This window comes from Sarcophilus harrisii, chromosome 5, assembly GCF_902635505.1.
Source record: "Sarcophilus harrisii chromosome 5, mSarHar1.11, whole genome shotgun sequence".
NCBI classification, from domain to species: Eukaryota; Metazoa; Chordata; class Mammalia; order Dasyuromorphia; family Dasyuridae; genus Sarcophilus; species Sarcophilus harrisii.
In genome coordinates this window covers 167,980,609-168,006,224 of record NC_045430.1, presented here as the reverse complement: position 1 = coordinate 168,006,224, position 25,616 = coordinate 167,980,609, and the positions used below count along the sequence as shown (strand labels likewise).

Below are 25,616 nucleotides of genomic sequence, written 5' to 3'. Positions count from 1 at the left end.
ATTGGACTTTAGAAATTTTCGCTATTATCTATTAAATGTGTAAAATATAAATACAAGTAATTTTTTAAAAATTTTATTTTAACACCTAATACAATTCCAATTTTAAGGATTACTTGCACAAAAAAATAAACACATTTGGTATAAAAATTTATCACTTTAACACCCTTTTCCCTCAACCCCCCCCCACCCCACCCTCATGAACTGCATCCTATTTTGATGCAGAAACATATAAAGACTAATGGCACAAATTAGTTTTTACTCTACAGGAGTTTCTGTTTATGTACCCAAGTACTCTAGAGGACACCAGCCCACTTTATACATGAACCATTTTCTTCAGCCTGCTGAATTTAGTTTCACAAAGAAACAAAGCTATAAAGGCATTTAAAAACCATTATCTTAAATTCTTTTTAGAAGCACTGACTTTTTTTTTTTTTTTTGCAACCAGTTATATACATAGTGTTACATAACAGCTCTGGAGTACAGTACATGCAGCAGAATATACCTGTTGAATATAAAATACTTTTCTTAAAATCTTCATTGTTGTAATTCTTTGAAGATTAAATAACAGAATGCCCATTACTTTGAGAAAATGGCTGGAGAGTACAAATGTCTGCATATGTTGGCCACTGAAATAATCCAAGGCTAACTGGAATAGTATTTATAGCACACTGCGAGTGCATAAATAATTTACTTACATTATTAAAACACAACTAATAAAATTAATAGTTCAAGATCTTATAGGACTGCCTATATTAATCCTTTAAGTGGTTGCCAGGAAATGTGATTTGTTGTTTTAAGTCCTGTATAAAATGCTTTGCATTGTTTTTCCCAAGCTTATTTATGTCTACTGCCTCTTCTCTTCATCGCAGCAGTACACTGTGGACAGTACCATTTTCCTTTTGGTGCTTCCGTCAATCCAACACACCCATAATGGAACCATTCTATAGGGCACTAGAAAACAAAATGTCAACAAAAATCTTTATTATCACTAAGAAAAAAAATGACTGCTATTTCAATTAAATTATTATAGTAATCATATTACAAAGTGTTTAGAGCTAAAGGTTGTGTTTGTGTGTGTGTGTGTGTGTGTGTGTGTATCTATACATTATGTATATATATATATATATATATATATATATATATATATATATATATAGTTAAAATGCAGTTGGCACTTTACAGTTTACAAAGGGCTTCACTACTATTCTATTCTGAGATGTAGTATAGCCCTTTCTTTTTACAAGTGAGAAAACAGAATCTGACTTCTGATAAGCTTATTTTATTCACAAGTAGAACATTTATAATTAGCAATTCACTCAATTTCATTAAATTAAGAAGTTGAAATATGACTCTTCAAAAGCAAGGAGAAAACTATGAGATCTTGCATACAAGATAAATATATTTTAAATATTTTTAAAATTTTGCCTTACTAACTCCCTTCAAAAGTGTGGAAGCATGTTACAGATATAAACTTTTACCACCTTTGTGTATTTAAAATATTCATAGAGGTCAAGTCTTATATACACAAGAAAACATAGGTCCTTTGCAGTTATACTTCTATATCTGAACATCAAAAACATTTCTAAGAAAAGAAATGGAACACAGATGGAGCTAGGGAAGAAATTGGTAAATGAAACACCAGCAAATGCTGTGCTACTTTTCTTCATCAACTGTTCAAATAAGAGTTTTTTCAGTGCCCTTTAAAAAAATAATACAACAAAATTCTTCAGCAGAACCCTTCACAACTAGGTAAGTGATTCTGGGAAGAGGAGCTGTTGCTAGTGTCCTCTTAGCCTATAACTTACTCTCTAAAACACAAAAGCAGTAAGATACAATAAAATGTAAAAGTTTAATTATAGCTTTCCTTTTAACCTCCACATGATGCCTTTTTTAAATTTCAAATTTGTTTTCATTACCAGAATGCCCATATAACCACTTAATTCTTTCTCTTTGCCACTTTTATAAAATTCAATGGTCCACCTACAGCCAAATAACGATTACAGACAAAAAGGATTGATATGAATACAGATGTAGAACAAAAATGCCAGGACCAAATCCAAAATAGGCTCCCTTCTTATGGAAAACTCTTTTTAAATCTTTAACGATAAAACATGGAGGCAGATACGTGGTGTAATGGACAGAGCACCAGCCTAGAAGTAAAGAGTACCTGAGTTCAAATCTGACCTCAGACATGTAGTTTACCACTTCCTAGCAAGTCACTTAACCCCAATTGCCTCAGCAAATAATAATAATAATAACAACAATATAAACAAAAAAGATAAAAAAACAAGTAACTTCTTTGTCTCTACTCTCTGAAGGTTTGTAAGGCCCTAAAGAATAAGATCATTATTATATCTTTGTTTATATACTAAATGAATAATATAAACTAGAAAACAAACATTTAGTGTTTATCATTTGTAAGACAGTATATATCACTGTCTTATAGATCATAATTCAATTAATGGAATAGGAATGTAATTCAAAGACATATATCACTTCCCTACACACTCTTTAAAGCACTCCTTTTTAAAGTTTCTATGTTTGTTGCAATAAATGTATCCTAGATATTGTTAAATACATTTTTCTTTTAGGAGAAATTTACATCTGTGAAAACTGTTGAAAGAGATTATATGTCAGTAGTTATAAAACTAGCACTACATTTTAATACTGAGTAAATTTAAGGGAATTATTTACTTTTAGAATGTTCCAACATTCCACAAGTATCAATCAACAATCATAATAATCTTCTCCACTCCCCCCCCCCAATCACTTTGTTTTTATTTGGATATTATTTATATATATCTATAAATACATGCATTCTTCCCCAATAGGATGCAATGTCTGTGAGGAAAGGGACTGTTTCTTTTTTGGTGCTTAGCACCATGTCTAATATATAGTGGCAGTTAATCAATACTTGATGACCGATTTTAATTTTCTTGATCCTAAATTAATAACAGTATCAAATAATAACAAAAACAAAACCACAATTTTGAGATTATAACAGAACTAAAGGACAATTTTCATATACTAAAAATGCTAATGTTTTCTATCATTCCAACATATTATTTTGATACTTACATCTTGGTTATCACATCCTACCATTTCACCATAGGATACCTGATTTAAAAAAAAAAAAATTTAAATGTGAATATTTAATAGCCAACAACAAAAAAAAACAACTCTGGATGTTTAAAAATACATTTAACCTTTGTAATCCCTAACTTACATAGTTTTTATAGAAAATCTTACACATAATTACATGTAATTCTTACATATACTATACATATACTGCTTGGGACACCTCCCCCTCTTCTCTCTGCTACCATTGCCACAGCTTGGAATTTTCCTCTTTCCATCTGTTTCTTAGTCTGTTGCTCCCTGAAACTACTCATTCCCGCCTCTTCTTCACATCTCACCTTACTTCAAGGCCAGAGGCAGGAATGACATTAGTAAGGAAAAAGGATATTAAATTTCTGCTAAGAATCTCTGATTCTTTTCACTGATCTTCCCACTTTCATTAACAATCCTCCCCCATCTGCCCACAATCCATCTCATCACCCTCTCTCATCTTTGGATGAGTGAGACTCTTCAGGTCTGGTCTAAAGATGATGTTGTTCTCAAATTTATATGAATTTTAATCCTTAGTATGCATTAATACTTTAGAGTTGGACATGGTAGAGAGGAGGGAAGAAGAAGGAAATATACAGCTTAACAAAAAATAAACTTTTCTGTCCACTGTCTGTATATCAACTTAGTTAAGTACAGAGAATATCTTCACAAAATGGGTGGTCATCAGGTGATGAATTCTTTTGTCCAGGATGATTTATGAAATTGATAAAAGTACAAAAAGCTCTGATCTGCAGTCATAGCAAAGTAGCAAAAAAAAAAAAAAAAAAAAAAAAAAGAAAAGAAAAAAAAAGTAAGGATCAGCTCTTGCTAAAAATTTATATCATCTACAAATAATGGTATAAGCTGTTGGTATACAATCTAAAATTTTGTCCAATAATTAACAAATTGACACATCATTAGAATCAATCCCATTTATGCAGACATTCTTACTATAAACAAAATGAGAAGAAATAAAGAATTTATAGCTAAAAGAATGTTCCAGAGGTGTTCTTTGCACAGCTGAATAAAGGAGTTTAGTGGAGCTGGTTTACTCAAAAGTTGTGTACTCAAAGTTACAAGAAAAAAATTTTTATGGCACTTTTGGTTATTTCATGTTGAGATACTCATCATTAGCATAAATATACTGATTACCATGAAGAGAATTCCAGTTTATAAATCAACATTTATTAGAGAAGAGAAATTTGTGAATAACCAGAGGAAGTCATTTACAAAAGCAACAAACACATGCCCTGCTACTCTTATGACTTCAATGCAAAAGTACACATAGGTAAGATGGTTAAAAAAAAAAAAAAAAAAAAAGTTTTGAAAATAAAGTTGGGAATTAAGAAATGAAAGAGGCCAAAGACTAGCAGAATATGCAAAAACTTCACATCTTTATAACACAAATAGCTTCTTTAAGAAGGGAGCTAGAAGGCATTAGAGCATCAGACATCCTCACTGAAAAATGGAAAAAATGTGACTACACTAAACAAGAAAATGCCGAATTATTGATAATGAAGTCATTCTGAATCCGCTGTCTTGTGTACTGTAAAATTAAATACTGATAAACCAGAACAAAAATTAAGAAAAGTACCCAATTAAAAAAAGAATAAAAAATTGAATATAATTACCAAATCTTTAATTTGACCTATTTAAACAAGTTATTGGTCTAAAAAGGAAGGAAGAGAGGGAAGTGAACAAGATAAAGACACCAACTTGGGTAATTACTATTTGTAAGAGAGATTTGAATAATGCCAAAGTTAGCATAAGAAGCAGCCCAGAAACTGCCTCAGATCTAAACTTGAAGAGAAAATTGATCTGTAAAAAGTTCAGCATGAGACCAAGTAAATCAGATTATACTAAATATTCATAAATAAAACTAGAAGGACAATGAATAGGTGAGAATTGGAAAACATCTATCAGCATTTCTAAAGTAATCTACTTTTTTGGTAAATGAAACCATCAGAATTGGACTCTTACCTAGTAAATGATGTGTTATATGAGAAGTGAAAATAATATTTAGGAAGATGAAGTCAGTAAGGATATTTAGACCTTAATACATAAAATAACCAATCTTCAAGTAATATATTCTTAATGAAACCCAGAAACAAATTTTTAAGATCCCAAAGATAGTAATAATACAAAAACAGGAAAGGCCATAGATAAAATTATTACCAAAAAGAAAATACAGAGAAAATATTAAATATCAATCTACATATCAATTCTCCTATCTCTATAAAACCATTTTGAGAATGATCTATTTATATATCAAGAATGTCCTTCAAGAAAATAAGAGAATTGATCAGGCAGGCTTTCACATTTAATTCTTTATAAGAAAGTATAGTTTCAGTTACAAAACTGACTGAGCAATTTAGATATTAAAAGATCCCAATGTTTGTTAATCATCAAAATCAAACAAATAAATATATTTCATTTGTTCGGATGAAAGTTTCAAAGACTCTTCTCCAACTTAATATTATAAAAACTTATATAATATAATCAATGTACCTGATGAGGTAAACTGTTCAACCATCAATCAGTAAAGAATGAATAAAACAGAGAATATGTTTGTGAATATATTCACACTGCTCTTGTGGAGAATGTTTCATACAAGGTCCGAACAAAAGAGGAATTCTGATATATGGTAAAGTACTTAATATGCTCCTGTTTCTGGATGATTTTATACTAATATACACTACACATTCAGAATATGGGACCTCTTATGAAATCGATGATTATACAAAGAAAAAAAAAAAAAGATCAGCCCAGGAATCCATGCAGAAAACAAAAACAAATGAAGAATACATATTGTCCAGACACTGAAACATAGACAAGTGGCCCACTAACTTAATCTATCAATGTATACATATTGGGGAGCAACTTCAGTTCAAAAATGAACTGGGTACTACAATAGGATTAGATAAGGCTAGACTGAAACTAGGAAAATGTAGTACTTTTCAGATGCTCTACTAACTCATATTTTAAATACCAATATTATTCTTTTATTTTTTATGATTTGCAATTACATAATATCATTATTCTAGTGACATTATGTAGTTGCAAATTATTAAAAAAAAAAAACCTCCATGATTTTAAAATCACTTGAAAAGCAAGAGAAAATCCATTTGATCTAACTAAAAATGCTATTTCTTGCATACTGGAAAGGACATAAATAATTATCAAAGACATTTAAGACCAGAAACTGAGATAAGCATAGTAACAATCAGGAATAACAGATGGGACAGTTCAAGTCCTACAATAGTAAGCAAAAAAAATCTGTAAATAGAAGAAGAGAGCCAATATAATAACGACAATTCTACTAAACTAATATACTTATTCAATGCCAAAGTTACCAAAAAAACTATTTTATTGAAACTAGAAAAAATAAGAAGAAAATTCATTTGGAAGAATAAAAGATCAAAGGCTTCAAAGGAATAATAGAAAAAAATATATATAAAGGAAGGAAGATTAATAGTTTCAGATCTTAAGCTATGTTACAAAGTGGTAAACTCAAAATCATTTGGTATGAGTTAAGAAATAGAAAGGTGGATCAATGGAACAGAGAAGACATTATACACTACAGAGTAAATTGTAAATTATTATGGTGTTTGACAAAAGTAAAACGTTAAGCTTTGGGGATAACAATGCACTATTTGGTAAAAAAAAAAAAAAATTGTTGAGAAAAATGGAAATCAATCTGACAGAAGCTGGTACAGATCAGCATCTTATATCATCTATCAGAACAAGGTCAAAATAGATATATAACCTAGATAAAAACAGAGATATTATAAGAAAAAGTAGAAAAACACAGAATACATTATCTAACAGATTCATGGATATAAGAATTTATGAATAAACAAGAAATAGCATTATAAGAAGGAAGATGGATCATTATAATGACATTAAATTAAAAAGATTTTGTACAAATAAAATCAATGCAACCACGATTAGAAGGAAAACAGAAAATTGAGAAAATAATCTTTATATAGTTTCTTGGAAGAGAGAGTCAATGGCTATGAATAGGTAGTTGTTTGATAAAGAAATCAAAACCATATGTAATCACATGAAAAAATGCCCATAGTCATTACTGATTAGAGAAATGAAAATGAAAACAATTTTAAGATATCATCTTACACCTATCAGATAGACTAAAATGAAAGAAGAGGGAAATTACAAATATTGGAAGCGATGTAGAAAAATTGGGACATTAATTCAGTGTTGGTGATTCAACCATATTGTAGCACAACCAAGACTTATGCACAGTTATTAAACTGCCCATACTTTTTAACCTGATAATACTACTATTAGACTGTTTCTCATAGAGATGGGGGAAAGGAAAAGAATCTATGCATCCTAAAATATTTATAGCAGCTCTCTTTGTGCTGGCAAAGAACTGAAAATTGAGGGAATGCCCATCAATCAAGAATGGTTAATCAAGTTGTGGCATATGATTGTAATGGAATAGTATCACACTGTTAAGAAATAATGAATTGGTTGATTTTAGAAAAACATGGAAGTCTTATATGAAATAATGAAGTGATCACAACCAAGAGTATGTTGTACACAGAAATAGCAATATTATTCAAAGAATAATTGTGAACACACATGTTATTCTGAGTACTATAAATACTAAGATCAACTATAAAAGACCTATGAAGGAAGATGCTGTCAACCTCCTAAGAGAACTGATAAGCAGGAGTATTCATATTAAATACAGTTTTACATATATTTATAAGTCTGCATCAAATGGTGTCCTTCTCTAGTGTGAGGGGAGGAAGGAGGGAGGGAAACGATTCCAAACTTAAAATTCAACAAAAACAAACAAACAAAAACCAGAAGAAGGCTCCAATTACACTGGCTATCCAATTTTTGGATTAGTAAAAACATGGACAAGAATTGCACTGAATCAAGGTGTGGATTGATTTTGACTTGAAGAGAGAGTAAGAAAGACAGAGAAGAGGGCAAGAAAGGATAAAGACATAAGGAAAGACAGAGACAGAGAGATACAGTGAGAAAGACACACACAAAGAGAGACAAAGACAAAAAGATGGGGAAAGAGGTAGAGACAAGAAGAGAAAGAGAAAGAGAGAGACAGAGAGAGAGAGAGAGACAGAGAGAGAGAGAGAGAGAATGTATGTATAGCAAAGAAAAGTAGGAAAAAAAAGCAATTAAATTTTGTTATATTCTGAAAGAGGCTGGAAAGAGGGGGAATACAAGTTAGAAAGAAATAGGAATGACAATGGAAAGGAAAGAGAAAAAAAATTAGATCAAGATCAAGATCATTTTTTCTTAGTCTTTGCTTGAGACCATGAAACTGGGAATGTAATTGCTCCCACTGTGAGAATGGAAGTTTCAGACTCCTGTTTTTCTCAGTAAGAAATCTAAATACACTGTCTCATAGGAACACTTTTTATGAAAATTCATTTCTATGACACTAGTAATTCAGATTTATAATTGAGGCATGTTATATACTTTAAAAAAAATTATTAGGGGGATAGAAAGGTAAATGGTAGACATTAGGAACCTAGATACTTTCTATATTACTTCTATGGGAAAGTAATCCATAGTTAAAAATGACTGTGAACTTTTAAGAACACAGTACTTCTGTAGAATTACTTATAATCATGAAATGTTTGCAAAAAAAAAAATCTACATTTTATTTAAAAAGTAAAATAATACCAAATTTATATGCAGACTAAGTAAAAGAAGAATATTTTTAATAAGCTGATGAAAATTAAAATAAATGAAATAGATATTAGTGCATGTATTTACAATACCTAAAAGAAGGTATTTACAAAACTTAAAAGAAGATTACTAAGATGTTATTTTTTGGGGTGACAAATATGAAGTTCTTATTTTTGCCCCTAAAATTTCAAGTAAAGTAACTGAGTATTATGTTGAGGAGTTCTAGTTATGGCATTTATGCACTTTCATAAGCTAGTCTATTATCCCTACTAACAAAATAAGGAATAAATGTTAAAATAAAAACACCATATACTCAATTACTATTTTCTTCTGGAATTTTTCCAGCTCATGAAAGGGTCAAGATGAATCATATTTTCTAAAAAAAAAAAAAAAAAAAAAAAAGATTTCCATGCCTCAAATGCCATCTCATTCATTTCAGTATGTAATTTCATGCCTTCTACTTACATAGCTTTATCTGTGTACTAAGATCTACAATATATATTGCATTAAAATCCAGAACCAATTGCATCATTCAGAATCTTTCAGGGAATTGACTGAAAAGATATACTAACAAGAAATCAAGAGAGAAGGGGAAGGCAGAATCTTTTAAAAATGAAATCATATTCTAAGTTGGATTTGTTTTTCACTTCATCTAGATTAAAAGAATATTAGATATTTACCTGATTACAAATGCAATAACGTGGTTCATTTGGGTCATAAGTCCAATCAACCTGGTTGTTTGAATCAGACTCTGGTATTGCTGTTGTTTGTTGAGAGAGTTCTTGTGCTAATGCTGATGATGAGGAACATGATGATAAAGAGGAAGAAGAAGAGGAAGATGATGATTGCTGGTTTGAAGACTTGTTGTTGTTTCTGAAAAAGAGCAAAAATTTTATTTGGTAGAGAATATAGGGGAAGTCAATTAATGAATTTCCACAAAAGTGCCTGAAAGGAAAAAATTTGATTATATTATTTAGTGTTTCTTTTAATATGTAAATTAAAAAATAATTTCAAATATAAGAATGAAAATTTTATGTAATGGGAAAAAACACAAAGACTCCTGAAGAGTTGTTTATCATAACGGAATTGGTTTTTTGTGGCTATTGACCTAAGCCTCCTACTTTACTGAGAAGGCTGAGGCTATCTGATACAAACTCTGAGTTTTTTTCTTCTATTCTTTAAAAAACTTATCATCATCACAATTATCATCATTTAACTTCTCTTAGTGACACACATACCTACTACTCACTAAGACTAACCTCTTGGCTTGTACTGTTGATCTGATACCACCCACTCCCTCCTGCCTTCTTTAGGGCCTTGCTTTGATAGTTATCCCCTTCAACCCAACCTAAAAAAGACCTCCCTTGACCCTTGTAGCCCATGTAGCTATAATCTCACCTTTTATCCTTTAGCTTCTTTAAGAAATGGAATAAATCTAAAGCTTACAGTTTCTCCATATTCTCCTTTAATCCCCGCAAGGCTCCCTAGTGAACTAATCAATAAATCTAATGTTTTGTTTTTTTTTTCCCTAGGAATCATCCTCTAGGACCTCTCTGTAACTTTTAACACTGCTGACCATCCTCTCTTATGAGATACTTTCTCTTCTAACCAAACTCTCCAGGTTCTTCTATTTGTAATTGTTCCTTCAGTATTCCTTAGGTTCTCCTCCTCCTTTTATTCCCAATTCCCTTAAGGTACACAAATGTTCCTTAACATTGAGTTTTAGGATTTTCCCATTTCTTTCCATAGTCTTTTTCTTGACAATCTCATTCACTTCTATGGATTCAATGATCAATTTTATGCAGACGACTACTACATATTTGTCTCCAATGATAACTTCTCTGAATTTTAGACCCATATTCAGTGGCCTTCATGGTATCTCCATACAAATGTCTAAAGTATATGTCACCCCTAAATGACATTAAGCTTGTAGGAACAGGAATAAAAGTTAAACGAAATCCTAAACTAACTTATCTTAATGATTATTCCTGCCCTGTACTTCTGTAGTCTATATTATTATTTAAAGATGCTGAAGAACAGGCTGTATGGTTCTTAGAGAGGATACTTTAAAGTAGTAAGGTTAGGTAAAACAAACACAAAAAACAAAAACAAACTTACTTGCTTTTTCGACCACTTCGTGAGTCTGTTGCTGCTGAACTTATGGTCTGAGTTAATGTAGATGCCAATGCTGATGAAGAATAGCCAGTTGATTCCCTGGCTAATGAAAATTCTCTTCCTAGCTGGAAGTCATTATTCTTAAAAGCTTCATAACTTGCCTTTAAACTTGATGTTCTTCTACCTTCTTTCATCTAAAAAGATACGACAGTATTAGAATACATAGTCATCAATATATTACTTCTCTTGTACTGGCTAACTTTAAACTTATTGCAATCAAAACTACTGCATCTCAATATTAAAAAGTAGACATCAATCATAAAATATATACTATCTTCTGACCAGAGGCACTAAAAAAAAGTCTGTAAACTCTAAGCTGTGCAGCTGGGCAAATGTGCCAATAGCTATAATAGGATGAACAACTTCAAGAACTAAAGAAAAGACTCAAGAGCACAAAAAGGGTACATAAGCCAAAGTGCAATCTTGGTAGATTTATCTTTCATTATCTTACAATCTCTAAACCTGAAATGGTTTACGCTACAAGTTTAGTTTGTTAATTCTACCTAAGAAAATTAGATATAAAACTATTTCAAATGAACTGATATAGAAGCAATATAATTTCTTTCATTTTAAAAAATTCTACCTTTTATACATTTCATTATATTTGTTAGGGTTCTATACAGATTGGCAAAAGAAAACTACCTGCCCTACCCCCATATAACTATTCTTTTACCTGGGCTGTGGCTTGAACTGCTTGAGCTGCTGCCATGGTAATTGCTCCAGCTCCAGTTCCTGAAGATAATGAGCCGATGTTATAGGATGCCAGCGGTTGAGAAGAATTCACATTGTAAGCATTGTTAGAAGAGGTTGAAGAATTATTGTTTCGACATCCTGAGTAAAATTAAAACACAAGAGAAAACGGAGAAAGTATAATTTCAGTGAGATAAAAAAATATTCCTTCCCCATTTAGACAGTAATGAATAACTCAAAAACAATACTGCTTAATTGAAAGAAAGTCACTATAAATTAGGTCAAGGAATTTCCAGGAGAATTAAATTTTTCTGTTTTCTTTCTCCAGAAATAGCATGTAAATATATGGCATTATTCAAAACAAGGTCCAAACTGTCTAAAATCCTAATTTTTTTTTTTTAAATTCAGGCTTAGAATAAATTTAGAGAAATACATTTAAGAATTACATTTAAGAAATTAAAATTACCTGGAGTATTTTCTTTAGAGGCATCTGATGTAAGAGTGGATAGAAGAGCTTCAGATTTAAACTTCTTTTCAGGAATGTGATCTGTTGTAGTATGGTGAGAAGTTGGATTATACTTCCTTTCTGAATAAGAATGAAGAATTACTTGGTTTTTAAATTTTGGAAAACTATGGTTGGGGAAAGTGAGAAGTGTTCTTTTTAAATAGAAGTCTTTTTTTTTATAGTTTACTGAAATTAGATTTAAATCTGTGGTTTCATAATCTTGCGAGGAAAGATGGAAAACAATGGGTACTAAAGATCTTTAGGTCGTTCAAGGGATAGAATGCCAAGGGTTACAGTCAATAAGACCCGAGTTCAAATCCATTCTTTGGTACTTATGACCCTAGGGTAAAACACAAATTCTATTTACTTTGGTTTTCTCATCTGTAAAATGGGGATCCTAATAGCACCAATCTCCCAGGGTTTGTTGTGAGGATCTGATAATAATTATAAAGTGCTTAGCATAGAAGCATAGTAATTGTTATAAAAATTAACTATCATTATTAAAAACAGACATAAGTTCTTACAAGATGATCTGAGGATATCTTTATCTAAGAATAAAGTACTAAGACCTTAGTGGGTGCAGTTCAGGAAAGTTTTCACAAAGAAAGTAGCCTTTGAAATAAACATCAAAGGGAATTTTTCTTAATTCAGTCACTGTCCTAGAAGATCATAGCCCAGTAATGGGTCATAACAATAGTTTGACAGGGGAGGTAATGCCCAGGGCAAAAAGCAGGTTGATAATGAAAACAACAGGATAATAGATAAGATGATTAGTTTACCAAGAGAATGTGTACATCTCATTAAGCAAAGTTTTCTAAATTTATAGTATCTATATATTAGAATGGATTTCTATTTTCATGATTATATAATTAAGATATATTAAAATTTCAAACACAACAAAATAAATAAATCCCCAAACTTACTCTCCACTGGTGTATGTGAATGAGCATGATGGTTATTTACTGGTTGTGATGGAGTATCTAATTCCAGTGATCCTGAAAAAAAGAGACACATAGAGAGATAGAGCAATAAATTACAAGAGAACTAGGTAATGTAGCTATTAGTTATAGAGATTGTGTCCCTTCCTTATCAATCCATCTGGACAGGCAAACTTTAATCCATATATCTATAGATTTTGTTTAGCCTTGTCCATTTAAGTCAACACAATCTACACGATTACTGGTTTCCCAGATTTTCCTTGAGTCATCTCCAGTTCTGAATAAATTACAGTTACATAATGAGAGATATAGAGGTCAAACACTTTATCATGATATACTAAAGAGATATCAAACTCAATTAAAGAGATTACAATGTAATTGGGAAATGTTCAACATAAAATCAAACCAAAATAATACTACATAGATAACTGTACTCTGGGTTTTCTAAGTCATTTCTATTTAAGTCTGACACCATTGGTATCCTGAAAGAATTCTGGTTTTGATATCATTACTCCTGGCTTCAGAGTCTACTTGGAACACTTACTGCTTGTGTGAGTGTGGGAAAATCACTGTATCTCCCTGGACCCCAGCACACTCCTTTGCCACATGAGAGGGAAAAACTTTAAAAACTGTCAAGTTTGATTAAGCATAATATATTGAAGTGAGACCAGATAATCTCTAAAATCACTTTAGCTTTAAATTTTAATCATCTTCTTTCAACAAGAATATATGTGTGTAACTACATAATCTGAAAAAAAAAAAGTTACTGTATAAGAGACTTGATGAACTTTTTTTTTATTATAATAATAATTTTTTATTGACAGAACCCATTCCAGGGTAATTTTTTACAACATTATCCCTTGCACTCACTTCTGTTCCAATTTTTCCCCTTTCTCCCTCCACTCCCTCCCCTAGATGGCAAGAAGTTCTATATATGTTAAATATGTCACAGTATATCCTAGATACAATATATGAGTGCAGAACCAAACAGTTCTCTTGTTGCACAGGGTGAATTGGATTCAGAAGGTAAAAATAACCCAGGAAGAAAAACAAAAATGCAAAGTTTACATTCATTTCCCAGTGTTCTTTCTTTGGGTGTAGCTGCTTCTGTCCATCATTGATCAATTGAAACCAAGTTAGATCTCTTTGTCAAAGAAATCCACTTCCATCAGAATATATCTTCATACAGTATCATTGCTGTATAATAATGTATAATTGCTGATAATGATTTCCTGGTTCTGCTCATTTCACTTAGCATCAGTTCATGTAAGTTTGATGAACTTTTTAAACCCATTTCTCCACTATAGTCCTACTTCACTGTCTCATCTTGGAGGTGACCCTATACCAATGAAGCCTGCCAATACTTAAACTCTGGCAGTTCTATTATACTAGAAAGACAAGAGGCCAAATAAAGAGAGGTTGCGATCACATTAGCTACAGAGTGATGTATTTTTTTAAGCCACAGTTCTGAAAGAATGTCTATTAGGTTATAGACAGATGAAATCTATATTGGAGAAGAGTGATATTAAACTAGCAAAACAGAGCTCATTAATGTTGATGGGGAAAAAAACTCATCTAAAAGCTACCTGATTAAGAGACTTTAAAACAAAAACTTATAGTTCAAGTCTAACAGAAAGGCAAAGGGGTTCTGGAGTCACAGGAATGGTTCAAATCTACATCATTTGTAAAATGAGGTTATACTCGAAAAAGAAAATTCACTGTTCAGCAAATTAAAATGTGGTATTCTCCACTTTCACAAGGGGACAAAGTTATTTTTGCTATGAAAAGCTAGGTAGAAGAACCACAAGATAAAACACTATATTGGCCCAAATGTATGTCCACTAATCTCCAATCTGGTTTGTATAAATCTGAAAGAAGCAATAACCACAACCTCAATGATGCATATCACTTTATGCAAATGATAAAATAAAGAAAGCAATTTTTGACAATAATGAAAATATCTTTATTTCAACTAAAAGTTATGTAAAAACAATTCAGTAATTAAGTATATTTTAACATAAGTTTTTACATCATTGTTTTTTAGTGTACTGGAATCAGAAGTAGTCCTGTTTTCTCAAATATAAGGTGTTCTTAATTAGGAACTTCTAACAATGCATCCATATACTTCTTGCCACTTGTAATTTTAGAGCAGGAGTCCAGAAACCAGGAGATCCTGGAATCTGAGGTCCAGGAATTTATGTATTTTTAAAAAACTCATTTTGATAATTATTTTAACAGAATTGGATTCCTTTTTAATGTCATGTATTTTATTTTATGCATTTAAAACACATTATTCTGAAGATCCAAAGACTTCACTTGCCAGCCAAAGAAGTTCATGATAACACAAATGAAGGACCCTCCATGCTTTAACATTAAAATGTTAAAAAACCTGTCTAGAATCAAAAGCAAATGATCCAAGCCAATTTTATAAATGCAAAAATTAATTTTATTTTCTAACCTGTTTCCAGAGATTTTAAATTCTGATATAACTCATACTATGACATCAACAATTTTTCAATGCTGAAAATATACCCTTACACACACACACACACACACACACACACACACACACATACACACACACTTTTCCCTAGATAATTTAGGAATGGAGATTCAACCATTTTGAGAAATTTTTGGCAGATGGCAAATGTAAAATGGGGAAGTAATATTATGGATATTACCCAAAGTCTTTAGAGGATCTTGAAGGAAAGGAACTGAAAAGCAAGCTGAAGCCTTTAGGAGAAATTAAAAATAGTTTATCTCTGGCAAGAAATAGATTTAGGGCAAAGAAATTTTAGTGGGGGGAAAAACGTTGCTCTGGAAAGTAATTTGGAATTATGCTAGACAGGTTACTGGATTATTTATATTCTTTCACTACAGGATCCCACTAATGGGAATTTATCCCAAATACCATATATGTAACAATAAATCATAATAGGACTTTTTGTTATTGCAAAAACAAACAGAAACAAAATGTGTACCCACCCACTGGGAAATAAATTGTTTAGATAAAATGATAAATACAATCATTATTAAAAATATAAACAACACAGTAAAAGGCAATGAAATCTGAATTTTAATGATCAATTTTAGGCCCTGAGAAGTAGTAATCAAACATATTCTTCTCTCATTGGAGAGGAAGAAATATAACATGGAAATGATGTAAGTTGGAGTTGTTTAAATGTCTTACTCTATTACAAGGGGAAATGATTATGGCATAAAATCAAAAAGGAATAATATATTTAAAAACAACATTAAAAGAATTGTTACAGAGTCATCTATTAACTTTCTTTTTAGAATGAAAGTTTTTTAATTTGGAATCTACAGACTAATGAAAGGTACATGAATAAATGTTAAGGAGTCTTGGAAAAAGACGTCTATGAATTTGTAGGGGAAAAAAATTATTTTCACTATTTTGTTTCAGTATTTAAAACCATTCTGGGAAGGGGTCTGTAAGATTTTCCAGGCTGCCAAAGAAGTCCATGACACAAAGAAAAGGTTAAGAACCTTTGCTATACAGTAATGAATTGAACTAGCTACACCCAGTGAAAGAACTCTGGGAGATGACTATGAACCACTACATAGAATTCCCAATCCCTCTATTCTTGTCTACCTGCATTTTTGATTTCCTTCATAGGCTAATTGTACACTATTTCAAAGTCCGATTCTTTTTGTATAGCAAAATAACTATTTGGACATGTATACATATATTGTAATTTATACTTTAACATATTTAACATGTATTGGTCAACCTGCCATCTGGGGGAGGGAGTAGGGGGAAGGAGGGGAAAAGTTGGAACAAAAGGTTTTGCAACTATCAATGCTGAAAAAGTACCCATGCATATATCTTGTAAATAAAAAGCTATAATTTAAAAAAAAAAAAAAAAAAAAAAAAAAAAAGAACCTTTGCTATAGAAGAAATTCCACTGAATTTGGATAAAGGAGGAAAAATGAACAATCTTTTTTAAAAATACACAAAGATATTTTAAATAAATATAATCAACAAGTCATTCAATAAGCATTTATTAAATAACCCACTAAATGTCAGGCACTGTGCTAAGGGCTAACAATTAAGTTTAATTTTAAAAAGTACTTAACCTAAGGAATTACATTTCTTTTAATTTTTACTTTAACTGATTGTCTCAAATGTTATAAGCAGATATTATGAACATTACAAAAATGTAACAAGTAACTGTGGGAGGAAAGAAAAAGAACTGGCCTTGGAGTCAGAAAAACTTGAGTGGCTTCTGCCAACTTATTGGCTGTGTGATCTTAAGCCCTCATAACTTCACAGTGCCCAATATAACTCTCTAAAACTAAACTCCTAAAAGGGTAGTGATTTGCAATGGTAGAGGAAGTATCCTTACTGAACATTCTTATAGAAATGAAATCACAAGATTAGTCTAAAAATAAAGACAACAACATTATTTTAGTAGAATAACATTATTAATATAAAAGAGAACGAATTGAATGCTTTTTCTACTTTTTGTTATTCGTGCCTGAAAACAAGCAAAAATGTCAGACTCCATATTAACTTTAAAAGGATGCCATCATTCATTCACTTTGCAGCAACTACCAAAAAAGTTTAGAGGAATTTAAGAATATTTGTGGAACAAGTATCATATCTGCTTCCCAATATATGAAACCTTAACATTTACTTACTTCTCTCTAATATTTCTGTAATTCCAGCATTATCAGCTTCTAGCTCCATTTTAAACTTAGCCAGTTCTTGATCCAATTTTCTCAAGTGTCGATCTACCTGTTTGAAAAAAGATCAACGGTAACCACCAAAATTTGGGACTCAGTATTAGTTTGTAGGGAAATGTATAATTTTTATTTTCATTAAACAGAAATAGTTATATCACAATCTGTGACATGAGAAGAGTTATTTAGCTACTCCATGCCACAGTTTCTCCAACTATAGAACCAAGGGATTAGACTAGATCTTAAATATCTCTTTTAGAGCTAAAATTTGATTTAAAAAACCTTTTTAAAATAAAATGCTAATCAATTTTTATTTACAAATTTCCCCCCTTCTTTCCCTGAGTTCTATATTTAAGACAGAGAGAAAACAACAACCAAACAAGCTGCTAAAAGGACTTTGGGGACTCAGCAAAAAAGTCCTGCAAAAGTAGGCCCTCAGGTTTCTATAAAATCACTCTATGTATATTTATATTTTGTATAATAAAGTATGATGATTAGGGTTAAGAATGACAACTTAGAGACGACAATATCATTAATAAAATATTTAATTACAGTGTACATATACTAGTGCAGCTAGTAAGTGGATTAAAATAGCCATAAACTTAACAAGAGTTGAAACAAAATATTTTCTGATTAATAATGAGCTAAACAAAACACTCAAAACTACTTCCCTTGGGAATTCCAATTAAAAATAAGTTTAATGTAAAATGCTTCCTTTTTATTTAGATGACACAAAATAATTTTTTTTCTTATTAGAGATTTATGATTTGGTTGTAGATGCTGCAATAATTCTGAAATCTAACCCAACTGCTATAATTGGGTGAAAAAATTTTATTATATATTGCAGACAAAGGAGAACCACCATTTTTTGTGGAATTGTGCTTAAAAATATCTACTAATAATTTTAATACTGCTGGATTGGAAAGGTAAACTTTATTCGAAATTATATAGTTCAGTATAAATTCCATAGAAATAAATGGAGATTGCTTTCCCTAGAAGATCATACAACATGTTGATAAAGAAAAAGTCTGTCAAGAAAACAATATTTAAGGTGACCAGTAAAGAATTATGCTTAATCACTTTTGCCTAAGTTTAATAAGTGAAAATTTCTACATTCCAGCATGAAAAGGGTCCAAATTAGATCGTAACATAGCTATTTTTTAAAATCACAGAATAATAGAAATCAAGTTGCAAAACACAAAATAAAAAAATTACATTGTTTTCAGCCTTTGGCTAAATGGGCCCAAAAGAGTGTTAGTCTGTGAAATGTCTATAATTAGGACCCAGCTCTCTTTGTCCTTACCGGTAAACTGCCTGTCTGAAACTGTCAGAAGTTGTAATTAGCATCAGGGTCATCAATGTTGGAATCTCACCCATTCAAAGAGTTTGCAGGTAATTGAGCATCCTTGAATCTAACCTCTATTCTAGGAGAAAAATATGAACCTAAATTTCAGTAAGGCAAAGAAACTCCTCTCCTTACTTTTTGCCAAAAGTGGTCTTAAAGGAACGCAGATACACACAGAAAAATCACTTTAGAAAAAGTATTAATACCCATTTAAACTCAATGCAAACTATAATTGCAACAATTTACAAATATTCACTATGCTCTACAAAAATATGAGCAAAGCAGAGAGGTAGGTCTCTGGTGGGACTCCTGTTTTGAAGGAATTGACAATCTATCTGGGAAAATGGAGAGCTTCATAATTTGGCCTCTTCCTACCTTTTCAGCCTTATGCCTCACTCCCCTCCTCCTGTTCTACATCACAGGAACAGGGCCTAATAACAGCTCCTTAAGCACAATTCTGTCTTTTGCCTGTGTCTTTGCACTGGCTGGGACAAATACCTAGAATATTCTGCCCTTTCACTTCTACCTCTTAATTTCCCTGGATTCCTTCAAGACTTAGTTCAAATTTCACTTTCTTCAGGCTTTTCAGGGTTCGTCAAGCTGCTATTGCCTTCTTATATGAACCTAAACATTTGCAAACTATCTCCTCCATTAGAATGTTTGATCCTTGGAAGCAGGCAGTATTGTTTGTTGTGGGGATTTTTATTTTTTTTGGTGAAGGGAGGAAGTTTTTGTTGTCTTGACTTAATGCTTTATGATTGACTAAAAAAGTTAAATACCACCACCAGATAAAAAAACCATTTAAGAGACATAAGGCAATCTATAATTACTTGCCTCCCAAATGATATAAATAATAAGTGCCAGGAGTTTAGAACTGTAGAAACAAATGAATTTAGAACTATAATAAGGGGCAACATGACAGAATCTAAACAAGAGAAGACTAAAGTCAGAGAACTTGTGTTCAAATTCTTTTTCTGATGCTCTACAATTCTGGGCAAGTTACAACTCCTCTGGGCCTCAGTTTTTCCATTTATACCATGGAGGATTTGGACTGGGTGGTCATAAAAGGTCTCTTTCAGCTTTAGATCTAAGATCCTAGGAGTCTTAAGGGGTCACCTAATAGATATCACACATTTCAAGGAATTAGCAGGAGCACAAGGACCTAGAATGGTGTTCCAAATTTACTTCTATGTGACTCTGGTCAAGTCATTTATCTTCTTGGAGCCTGAGATGCCCTTATTTATGAAACTGGGTGGATGCTTCCTGACTTGCTGAGTGATCATAAGGATGATGGGAAAGAATGAATGTAAAGTATTTTGTAAATCCATAAATTATAAAAAAAAATTGTATTACAATTAATTTTCACAAATAAAGAAATCAAGGACCTAAGAAGTTAGGAGGAGGAAACTATTTTGGATTGAGGTGGTCTGGAAAAGCTTCAAAAGGCAAGGATGACTCAATCTCTGCTTTAAGGTAGGCAGAAAAGATATTCTAGGCAATGGAGAAGGTTCTAGAAAGAAAAGAAAAAGTATTCAGGTACCTAAAGAGCAAATCAGCTTGTCTCGAGTGGAAAGTTACTATAATAGAGCTAAGGCTGGTTCCAGATTGTTACAAATTGTGAATACCAGATTTAGGAATATAAATTTTATTATTCAAAAGGTCATGGAGAGCAGATGCAGTTTTATGAATAATCCAAATAGCATTTTAGAGAAATAAAGCTAGTTAAGTCCAAATTCGTTTTTTGCCAAAGTCTAGGGAAATGAAGCTTAAAATCATTAACTATACTTATGCTGACTACAGTCTAAATGTTACCTCCCCACTTCCCTAACCAAGATAAGTTCTCAAGGGAACCATTATTATTTTAAAAAGGCAAGATAGCATATTGTAAAGAGGACCTGATTTAGTGTCAGAAGATCTGGGTTTGAATTCTGTCCCTATTAACAAAGAACCTTGGCAAGCCACAACTAACTTGCTTCTTTCCTGCTTCCATTTTTTCCTTCCTTCTTTCTTAACTTGTTTCTTTCCTTCCTTCCTCCTTTATCTATTCATGTAACACAACTGAGGTTAAGTGACTGGTCTAGGGTCACACAGCTAGTAAGTGAAGTTGTATTTTGAATTTGGGTCCTCCAGTTTTCAGGTTGGTACTCTTTCTACTGCGCCATCTAGCTGTCCCCCAAGTCATAACTTCATCATCATTTTTTTTTTTAAACAACTATTAAGGAAGAAAAAAGATTTTAATGAGAGTGTGAAGAAATCAGCAAGATAAGGAAAGTTATAGTAAGTTAAAAAGCAGAACCAGGGAAAGGGCAAGCAAAGGAGGTACAAGTATGGATTGATAAGGAAGAAGTACTTTGAAGGATTTGCCACTTTTAGCACAGGCACCAATGTGGAAAGAGAAAAAAATCCTTCACAAGTAAGAGCTAAAAGTTTCTCTTCCCTAAAACCTAGTCAAAAAGAGGAAGAATGCAGCAAGTATCTGTTTCTATTTCAGGTTCCAACTACTTTGAAGGCTCTGAGGTATCACTTTATCCCTACTGCAAACCACTATTAGAGAATAATCCCTCTGGTAGATCTCAGAAAGACAAGCCTTTAGTGGGGCCAAGAAGTCTATGAGAAAAAAGAAAGGGAAAGGAAATTTATTTTAACACTTCTCTTTCCAGAACATCTATAATGGGTGGAATGGGAGAGGCAGCTCCACCTTTCTCCACAGGATTTGATTTCCACCAAGTCCCACCTCTGCAGGATTTCAATAGAGAAAGAGAATATCCAATCAAATGCACTAAAAATTCTTGAAAAACTCCTCAACTAAAAGAGGAGCATGAGCATTGACTAACAACTACATCTCACTTATCTGTTTATCAGACTCTTCCATGAAGTAGATCACAAAGTCCATCAGCATGTGTTCATGAAGAAGTTTGTAATCAGAAAATTGATATTACAATCCTCCTCAAATTTCTTATATAAGATGAAATTCTCTGCTCTCATCATCATGAAGTGAATGAATCTACCTCTGGCTTACTGTGCTTTTCACAGAATTGGGAGAAGTTCTGTAGGCAAAATACAGAATGTATGATGATTACATGGTACTAACATGGGTTGAAAATGGAAGCCACACAGCCCTCTTTGTAGTGGCCAGAAACTGGAAATTGAATGGATGCCCATCAGTTGGAGAATGGATGAATAAATGGTGGTATATGAATGTTATGGGTTATTATTGTTCTGTAAAAAATGACCAACAGGAAGATTTCAGAAAGGCCTGGAGAGATTAACATGAACTGATGCTAAGTGAAATGAGCAGGACCAGGAGATCATTATATATTTCAACAATACTAGATGATGATCAATTCTGATGGATGTGGCCCTCTTAAACAATGAGATGAACCAAATCAGTTCCAATAGAACAGTAATGAACTGAACCAGCTATATTCAGCAAAAGAACTCTGGGAAATGAGTGTGAACCACTACATAGCATTTCCAATCCCTCTATTTTTGTCTGCCTGTATTTTTGATTTCCTTCACAGGTTAATTGTGCATTATTTTAAAGTCTGATTCTTCTTATGCAGCAAAATAACTGTATGGATATGTATACATATGTTGTATTTAACATATGCTTTAACATATTTAACATGTCTACCTTGGTCTACCTCCCATCTGTGGGAGAGGATGGGGAGAAGCAGGGGAAAAATTGGAACAAAAGGTTTTGCAATTGTCAGTGCTGAAAAATCATCCATTTACTTATTGTGTAAATAAAAAGCTATAATAAAAAAAAAAATTAAAAAAAAAAAAAGAAAGAAAATGGAAGCCACTACTAGCACTGGCTAGCTCATCATTTTTTAAATGAAGAAGTTAGACTAGATGGTTTTTATGAAACTTTCTTCCTCTAAATCTGTGATTCTATTATTAAGAACATAGAATGAAAAAATAGAATTGCAGAGCTGGAAAGAATCTAATATGTCATCAAGCCCTCAAGTCAATATAGGAAAATGACGTCCACAAAAGGGCGACTTGCTCAAGTTCACACAGCTGTTAAGAGGAAGATACCACATTGAAAGTCAAGGTTCCCAATTACTAGTCCAGTGGCATTTTGGATCACTGCATTGCAGAATTTAATTTCTCAAACTCTAAATAAATCTATGACAACACAGAGACAAATCAGAAAATCAAACTATGTGATAACAGAATACCGTATAGAAATAAGGGCAGGAGAAAGGAAACTTACATTATGGCCTAATTTTGCTGCAATAAAAAAAAAAATCTACATAAATGTAAAAAACAAAAGAATAATAACATTGGAAAACACACTTTAAAAAACTATACTTCTAAATAATATTCCTTTTGTTAAGATTTTGCTTCTTCCTCTTCCTCCCTCCACATCCTACCTTTATAATGCATTCATTTTTATTGTGGATGCTTTGTTATCAAAGATTTTTTTAAAACTGCTTGTGGATGATATTGTGTTATTTGCAAGAAGCCCTAGAACACTAAAAGAATAGCATTCAACAAGAGATTTGAAACCACTCAAAAGAGTTCCACATTATCATTATTCACAGAGGAAAAACTAAATGGATGAAGAATACTTATTGTTAGGAGTGTGGCCAGATAAATCCACCCTAGAAGAACTTTCCCCACCATGTGGTCTATCTTGTGTATACTATCAGATTCTTTGTCTTTTGTACATTGTAGCATCTTCCAATATCCAGGTGAAAGAAAAAGAGGCAAGCCTCTATGGAAGCATTTGAGCCAACACATAACCAATATTTACAAGAAGCAGTGGCACGATTACCCTTCTACCCTCTAAAAAAAGGAAAAAGCTTTCCCTGGAAGAAATTCAGAAGAAACTATAGGCTGCAGAAAAAAAGACAGAAGCTGAAATTTTGAAGAAGTTAGCCAAGAAGTAATAGCATAAGATAGTAATATTCAGAAAGCAAGTGAAGAAAATAATAACTTCAGTAAAATGGTATAAGAAAAACTAACTCATAAAGTGAAAGTGAATAAAAAGATAAACAAATGACTCCTATAGTGGAGGGTTTATAAAAGAATAAACATATACTCAAGAAGTGAAGAAGACTAAAGAATCTAAAAACCCTGCTAAAAAGAATAAAAGACTAGGCTGTTCTGAGAACCAACTTTTTCCTGCTATCCCCACTTTCTAAATATCTCAAGACATTAGTTAATGCATTCACTACTTCTGTCTTGAGAAATACTCTAGAAACTAATTAAAACTATAGAGATCGATCTAGATTATATAAATGTTTGTGTAGGATCACAAAGGAGGAAAAACACAAGTTTTTAAGAATTGAAGTCTTTCCAATATAGCTATTTTTCTTGTTACATTCTTAAAAATTCCAATAGCCTTGATCCTGGATTAATGGCTAGTACATTAGTTTTGTAAAAACATGTTTTTTAAGGAATATGTAGCATATTTTATTCAATCTGTCAGATGCTGAATATATTAGCTTTTAAAAGTTTAAAAATACTTGAATGGTTAGTAAAATTGCACAGGATACTTTATGACAATGAAGTCTTTCTATCTAGGTTTCAACACTTGCACTTCATAGACCTATCCTGTTTAAATTTGAACCCCAAAGTTCCTTTGGAATAACAGAATGACAGCATATATAGCAACAAACTTTGGGCCCCCTTTCTTTGAACTTTTTCTAGAGTTATCCATTTTCTATTATAATAGCTTTGTTTTGATACCTCAGCTGAGATTAGCTATTCTTAGACTTTCAGGTGTTTATTCTCACACAATATTTTTTTCTTGTTTTTATGTCCCAATTTAATTCAGATTAAATCACAACTCTCACTGTAAAAAGAATGTCTATTGTTCAGATTATGACATGCAGTTTACATAACCTGTAGAGTTTATCTATCAGTATGTTAATTTAGACAGTGTAAATGGTCAATGATATGAACCCAAAATTAAATAGGGAGAGTAAAGCAGATTGTTATTATTAAGGAAATTGCAAAGCTACTTGAATGACCTCAAGCATCATCCAGAAACAAAGGCCCATCTTTCTATTACCAATATCCTGGTGCTTTTAATGTGGCTTCAAAATATGGAATGTGGCTGCCTTCTGCTGTCCAACTCAAAAACAGGAGCCATTGCGCCACACTTAAGATTTTCTGTGGGTCACCCAAGACCATAAAGTTAACATGATCTATATTCTATTGTATTTTTATTTATTTTGTTAAATATTTTCCAATTATATTTTAATCTGCTCAGGATTATACTCTAAAGTACTATGGGCAGCATGTTTGATACCTCTATCTTTGCATCAATTATCAGGCAAAGAACAATGAAAAGTCACAAAAAAGGATGTGAAGAGGCACATAACCAGTGAGGAATTTTGAAGAACACGTCTAAAAGATGTCACCAATGAAATATATGTTAGGGAGAAGAGAGGGGCTAGTCACATGGCAAGAGTGAAATATGATAGGAAGATAACCTAAAGTTCCACAGGCA

The 25,616-nt window shown here is 32.1% G+C and overlaps 2 protein-coding genes across 5 annotated transcripts in view; both read right to left on the bottom strand.

Annotated features, from left to right (window-relative positions):
• Positions 1 to 60: 60 nt before the first annotated feature.
• The window catches only part of ING3 (inhibitor of growth family member 3), a 47,108-nt gene continuing 21,552 nt past the window's right edge, over positions 61 to 25,616 (bottom strand). For 3 of the 4 annotated variants that reach the window (XM_003771555.4, XM_012550998.3, XM_031938900.1), the window contains 8 exons: positions 17,764 to 17,860; positions 13,087 to 13,158; positions 12,125 to 12,244; positions 11,642 to 11,799; positions 10,912 to 11,102; positions 9,474 to 9,666; positions 3,079 to 3,117; positions 61 to 951 (listed from right to left, as the gene is read on the bottom strand). In XM_003771555.4, coding sequence (XP_003771603.1) covers positions 835 to 951; positions 3,079 to 3,117; positions 9,474 to 9,666; positions 10,912 to 11,102; positions 11,642 to 11,799; positions 12,125 to 12,244; positions 13,087 to 13,158; positions 17,764 to 17,860 — 987 coding nt within the window. In that variant the 3' untranslated portion in view covers positions 61 to 834. The remainder of the gene's footprint in view (positions 952 to 3,078; positions 3,118 to 9,473; positions 9,667 to 10,911; positions 11,103 to 11,641; positions 11,800 to 12,124; positions 12,245 to 13,086; positions 13,159 to 17,763; positions 17,861 to 25,616) is intronic. The other variant, XM_012550997.3, reaches the window with a different exon arrangement.
• On the bottom strand, positions 18,136 to 22,801 carry LOC105750710 (actin-related protein 2/3 complex subunit 4). Its single transcript, XM_023504836.2, is given in 3 exon segments — positions 18,136 to 22,060; positions 22,063 to 22,154; positions 22,785 to 22,801. Coding segments are annotated over 3 exon segments (240 nt in total). The 3' UTR covers positions 18,136 to 21,929.